Here is a 6650-nt window from a genome sequence, read left to right on the forward strand (position 1 = left end):
GTGTGTGATGGTTCTTTCTTCGTGTCTTCTTCCTTACCTGGCAACAGTCGTTGTTGACAGAGAGAGGGACACACAAGGAGAGAGCTTCTTTTTTTTCGGAAAAAGTCATAAAAGGGTTTGAAGGGAAAATAAATCCTCAGGGGAGCCGAGACTGTTGGAGAACAAACGGCCATTACCTTACATTTGTTACACTTAGATTGAATATGGTCCTCTGTTTTGTGGATAGCATGCGGCCATGGACATATTAAGCATTTGTATTGAAAATGGTCTCAAATTGTATGTTTTAATGGCGGAAATATAGCATGATTCGAATGATTTATTTTGCATTCCTTCGGAGATTTGTGGATTGGAGTCACAAAGTGTTCATGGACCTGGAGAGAGATTTTTCTCACTTGAGAGATGTATTTGTATATGGTGCATCAAGTGACATATTCGTATACACGTGTCATTTTATTACAAACTGTTATTGCTTTGTGGTAAATAATAACAGCAACTTTCCGTTATTTCTTCTTCTTTTCTTCTTGTTCACCGTGAGCTGTTGCACCAATCACAAAAAACAACGTGAAGCCTCAATAACAAAGGCTCGCTATAGCCTCATGCCCGCCACTTCAATGTCCTCATTATTCTGAGAAATTAGCTGCAACATTTGGACTAATTACGCTAATTGGCCTTAATATCCGTGTGCCAGAACAGGGGAAAGGTACTGATTTAGATGATTAAAAATATCTTGTGAAATTCCTTAATTAAGGCACGCATGAACCAGATTTGCCTTGGATGCAGAAACATGCTGTAATTTTAATTGCAGCGATTATATGGCCTGTGAATTATGCGCCATGCAACTCGGCTAGCATCCAAACAATTTATTTCAATTCTAATATTGAGCCTGGAAATATAAGACAATATTGCTTCATTAAAGATAATTGTGCACCTCTATGAAGCGCTGCAGATATTGCACATACTCCCCTGCAATGACGTGCGAGCTGCCGTGAAATATGCAGCAAGAAACTGCGGCCGATGATTCGCATGACGACCTGTCTGTGATCTGCATGCCGCCGCAGCAGTGGGTCTTTCCACCGGGCCTGCAGCTGACATGTGACAGCATGTTATCGAGGGGTCCTCAGCATTCATTTGAGTGTTTAAATGAAAAAAAAGATTTAATCTAGATTTATTAAGAAATCAGATTTGAAAAATAGAAAAATGAAACCAGGAACTCGTGTTGAGAGTAACGGTGGAATACAAGCTGATCACGACATGTCACATTATTATGTCCGCCACCAGAAGACGCTGTGTTTCTTCAACTCCTACAAGGAGATGTCGCCTCCACCTGCAGGCGCAGACTTCTTCTGTTAGGAGCTGCTGCTGCTGCACCACTGACGTCAGACCTACTGGCGAGACCTTTACGAGATGGAAATACATTTCTAATAATACTTACTACTTTGGTTTGTTGTCTTTTTGACTGTAGCCACATGAGCTCCGGCGTGATCCTGACATCAACAGACTGTGTAAGTTAGAAGTCAATGCGTCAATTTAAATGTATTCACTGCGCTCCTAAAATGCAGCGGACAGGATACAGTGGTAACCGAATGGTCATGACAATAACTCACTTTTATGTATTGCTTAACGTTCAAATATTGACGACAAGTTATATTTGCACGTGATTAAAAAAAAACCCTACTGGTAATAGTAATTATGTATAATAAATACTAATACATTATTTCAATAGAATCCAAGAAGAAGAAATAGAATATGAAGTGGAGAAGAAGTAGATGCAACTGCTATTAAAGTAAGCACGTGTATTTCGTTCAATCAAAACAACACATTTGAAGCGTATAAGTCCTGCAAAAAAAAGAAAGAAATAACACAAACTTCACCTTGCGTAGCCTAAGATTGGGCTCTGAGACAAAGCGCGCTCAATTCTATTCCTTGAGCTCAAAGCTGGTTGGATGAAGCCAAAACCGTTTCATGTTCTCCATGTGTAAAACTTCAGAAAATGAGATGTGACTGAGTGAAACTGGCTCCTTGAGCTTTAAGGCAAGACGCTGCTGAGGGCTACCTGCTGCAGAATAGTGCTTGAACGCCCTTAACTTCACACGAGAGCCTCTCCCACTCTCCACCCGATGTATTTGCTTGTGTTTTTTTTCTTTCCCGGCGGGTCTCCGTGCATCTAATACGCTGCTTTCGCCCAATGATCTCAAAATATGAAGAAAAAAAAACGAAGGGAGGTTAATCATTTACGCGGCCACTTAACACGCGGATGTGTATTTATTTACTTATCAGTATCAGTCAATTTCTCTCCCCGCAAGTGCACTTTTGCATGTCTGAGTACGATAAGGCATAACACAAACAATCCCGCAATCACTGGTGGCCTCTCGTGGCCATTAAAAGTCAGTAGTTCAACCGAGGAGTGGTTCTCCAACTCTCGAGTCCATATAGGCCTCTTTTCATCAAGAGGCCCTCGTAAACATCACTACAGTTAATAAAGTGAATTGTGGTCAGTGCAGTCCCAAGGTGCGGCGGCGCGCTCCTGAGTGACAGCGCAAGACTCCGCAAACTCCCGAATAAAGCGGGACGCGCGGGGCCGGCGGGCCGCGTGCGGCGCGCAGGCACGAGCATTCGTGACCATGTGCGGCGCCGACGTTGTTGTCGGTGGGAGGGGAAGCACATGTCTCGCAAAGTGAAATCGCGCTCGTCGCGAGGAGGCTAGAGCCGCGTGGTATTGTTGCCGAGGCCCCGCCTCCGACGGTAGCCTTAAACCTGGCACCCGGCTAAAACAAACCAAAGCCAGCGCCGAGCTCCCACTCAATCCAATTAAGGCGGACTTGAGGCGTTCTCCTACGTGTGCATCTACCAGGATCGACGTTGAGACAACAGGAACCGGAGGGGCTTTCGCCAACGAGAAAAAAAAAAAAAAAGAAGAAGAAGAAGAAAAAAAAAAGAGAAGAGAAGGAGAGATTGCCTTGCCTTCTAATTTCTCGCTCTCCAGCCTCAGAACAATGTCGATGAGCCCTAAGCATTCGACTCCTTTTTCAGTTTCCGATATCTTGAGTCCCCTTGAGGAGAGCTATAAGAAAGTAAGTATGGAGAATAACAACTTGGGGGCACCTCTCACTTCTTACCGGCAGCCGCAGGTCTCTCAGGCGGCGATGCAGCAGCACCACATGGGCCATAATGGGACTGTGTCTGCGGCTTACCACATGACCGCGGCAGGTGTTTCTCAGCTGTCACACACGGCCATGGGGGGCTATTGTAACGGCAACCTGGGCAACATGGGCGACCTGCCGTCGTACCAGGACGGCATGAGGGGCAGCACCACCGCCACCGGCTGGTACGGAGCCAACCCGGACCCGCGCTTCTCCACCAGTGAGTAGAGCCCGCACCTGTACTTTGACCCCGGTTTGGGTTTCATGGTTCCGTGTGCACGCACCTGGTTTTTTGTTTGTTTGTTTTTTTTTGCTGTATTATGGCGTTTGTTCCTTCACGCCAGAGTGCGCACTGCTCTGTTTCACTCGCTGGGTTTTGGTTTTATTATACGGGAGGAAAAGGGTGCAAAAGCATGCATTTTACCCAACCACCCCAATGACAGATTCTAAGATTATTTCGCGCCAAAACTATCATTTAATGTTGAATCCGTGATCATATTAAACCAATAATAATCTGCTGCTCTCAGTCGCAGTCGTTTTCTCCATTTGACCTCTGTACAGTTTGTACAGTCTGATAATGTGCGAGATGGACCTTGACACGCATTCGTTTTATTTTTTACTCGACTTTGTATTTTAATTATAATTTACTGTATTGAGTGATGGAAATAAATATCGGGGTTGTAGTCGCATAAACTCGGTATAACCGCTCATCGCAACAGACCAGTCATCGCTCTCAAAGCCAATTTTCTTTTATGCTTTATTCCTTAAAGCTGGATTATGTCGTGAGTATTTGTTGCTGGTAAAGTCAGCAGTTTTTACACTAATATCTACACGTCCTTTTCCTCCACCAGTTTCTCGCTTCATGGGCTCGCCATCGGGCATGAACATGGGCAGCATGGGCAGCCTCAGCTCCCTGGCGGACGTGGGTAAAGGCATGGGCTCGCTGTCCAGCACCCCGAGGAGAAAAAGACGGGTGCTGTTCTCCCAGGCGCAGGTCTACGAGCTGGAGCGCCGCTTCAAGCAGCAGAAGTACCTCTCGGCGCCAGAGAGGGAACACCTGGCAAGTATGATCCACCTCACCCCGACCCAGGTGAAAATCTGGTTTCAGAATCACCGGTACAAGATGAAGAGGCAGGCCAAAGACAAAGTGTCCCAGCAGCAGATGCAGCAGGACGGCGGCTCCTGTCAGCAGCAGCAATCCCCGCGGAGGGTGGCCGTGCCGGTGCTGGTGAAGGACGGCAAGCCGTGTCAAGGCAGCGGCCACCACACGCCCACCTCCTCCTCCGCGCAGAACCTTCACCAGCAAGGGGGGAATGTCATGATCATGTCCAACAACGCGTCCGGGCTCGTCGGGCAGCACCAGAGCCAGCAGGTGGGAAGCACGGGTCACTCGCCGGACATGGCGCCGCACTCCTCCAGTCCGCCGTCCCTGCAGAGCCAAGTGGCCGGCCTCTCTCACCTCAACTCCCCCGGCGCAGAGTACGGCTCGGCGCTGCAGTGTTCGGCGCTGTTGTACGGGAGGACGTGGTGACAAGAGGCGCCGGCTGTTCAAACCGATTCTTATATTTAAAGAAAGAAAAAAAACACAAGACATCTTTTTACTGTAAGTGTGCGCATCCGAACAAGAGCCGAGTGAAATCGGCGCAGCTTTTCTTGATTTTTCCCCTTTTGGAAGGAAGTGTGACTTCGACGGAAGGAAGCGAGCGGAAAACACTTTTCACCAGAAACTGCGGAAGTCTTGGGATTTATTTATGTAAATTATATTGAGACAAAAGATGAATCATCAGTTATAGAGGCCGCAGAAATTTTGGAGAAGTGAACCTGAACAGGGAAACTGTGCACACGGGTGCTGTTATATTCCCCTCCACAAACACACATGACTCTGATTTATATAGAATTTAATGTAAACCGTAGATTTAGCTTGTATATTTCTGTAAGAGGTTTGAATTTTAGCTTATCTGTTGTAAAAAGTTTTTGACGCTGTTGACGGTTTGTTGTCGTTCTATTGGTATTTGTACGTTTAATTTCTTTGTAACTTATATAGATATTTGACTTACAACAAAACAGTCCTATTAATAAATTATGGAAACAAGATAGTTAATCTTTTTTTTGTGAAATATGTCATTATTTACCGGGTCTAAAATGGCAAAAATATTCTTATTGGAAAAATGTGAGAAGAGCAAAACACAGTGCGGTATTATTATTATCGTTATTATTATTAATAATAATAATAATATTATTATTATAGTTTCTAGTTTTCTACCATGAGAGTTTTGGCATTTATAAAGAAAACGAATTATTGTTGGGCTTGATGCGAGGAAAATATAACCAGACATAAAATATGTTTTGTCGAACTTGCAGGACTAAATACAATATCAACACCCGGGCTCTTAATCTGACATGACATTAAATTCCCCAGCCTATTTTTCTGTTTTATATTTTCCGTCCAGGCTTATCTTCACAGGCTGAAGCTCACACAAGCGTGCCCCGCAGAGTAAACGGACCCTTTATGAGCTTTTTCTTTTCTCTTTCTCTGTGTTTGACTGTGTGAGTCAGAAAGGTGAGGTCTTTTCGCCTCCCGACATCAAACGCGATTGCTGCTCAAAGAAAAGCTTATCGATGAAATCCCTGACTAAACAGCGCGGTGTTCTTCTCAAATAGCTCGCGAGGCCGAACTGTCGGCGCGGGAAGTGTATCAGCTGGTTTGTCAATAATCAATCAGGGGTATTGAAAGGAAACGGCAAAAGCCTGTTTGTGTCCGGTGTCAATAACAGACCATCCCAAATATTTCTTTAAAGATTAGACTGTATTTTGGGGGGGTTGTGCTTTTTCAAACTGACGCGATAATAGAAAATACGACCAGTCTCTTTTCTCCTAAATTGTAGGCTCTGTAAATAAAAGCTATAATAACCATTAGGGGCCATTCTCCCGCCACCTAATAGCGCTATAGGTATTAACAGTAAACAGCGTGGTTGCTAAGCGACGGAAGTAACGGGGGTTGATTTTCGATTACGGCTGAAAATAAGTTGCTGTCAATTTGGTGTTGTCACGGGTCCTATATCATTTCACATAGTTTTGGTCTGAATAAGATGCAATCCACCCTGAATGGATTTATATTTATTGACCTTTTTGTCATTTTTTAGGTCAAACTATGTTTGTCTGGATAAAAATAAAAAAAACCCTCTATACTGCATTTTAAGTGCGTTTTAAAGCGTAAACTAAAAATAGACCTACAATTATTTCTGGGTGGTTCTTGGTCGTTTTGAAATAAATCAGACTTTTTTTCCGAAAGCGCTTGAGCTACTCGCAGGCGATGTGGCCATTTCGAACCTGCATCCTTTTATAATTTCAGATTGCACCAAAAATGAATTAGTTGTTTTGTACGTTTTTAATTCTAATATAGAATAAGAACGGACACAGCTCTCAATCAACTGTATCAGCTTTGTCCTTTCATTTCCACGAAAAAACAGTTTACCACAAGTTGGTCGGGCTAAAAAAGTTGATGGTGCA

The 6650-nt window shown here is 44.3% G+C and overlaps 1 protein-coding gene across 1 annotated transcript; it reads left to right on the forward strand.

Annotated features, from left to right (window-relative positions):
* The first annotated feature begins 2721 nt into the window (after positions 1-2721).
* Positions 2722-5241, forward strand: nkx2.1 (NK2 homeobox 1). Its single transcript, XM_040200345.2, has 2 exons — positions 2722-3360; positions 3992-5241. The coding sequence occupies exons 1-2, from the start codon at positions 2994-2996 to the stop codon at positions 4669-4671; spliced, it is 1047 nt and encodes a 348-aa protein (XP_040056279.1). The 5' UTR covers positions 2722-2993; the 3' UTR covers positions 4672-5241.
* The last annotated feature ends 1409 nt before the right edge of the window (positions 5242-6650 follow it).

The sequence above is a fragment of the Gasterosteus aculeatus genome, chromosome 15 (assembly GCF_964276395.1).
Source record: "Gasterosteus aculeatus chromosome 15, fGasAcu3.hap1.1, whole genome shotgun sequence".
Classification (NCBI taxonomy): domain Eukaryota; kingdom Metazoa; phylum Chordata; class Actinopteri; order Perciformes; family Gasterosteidae; genus Gasterosteus; species Gasterosteus aculeatus.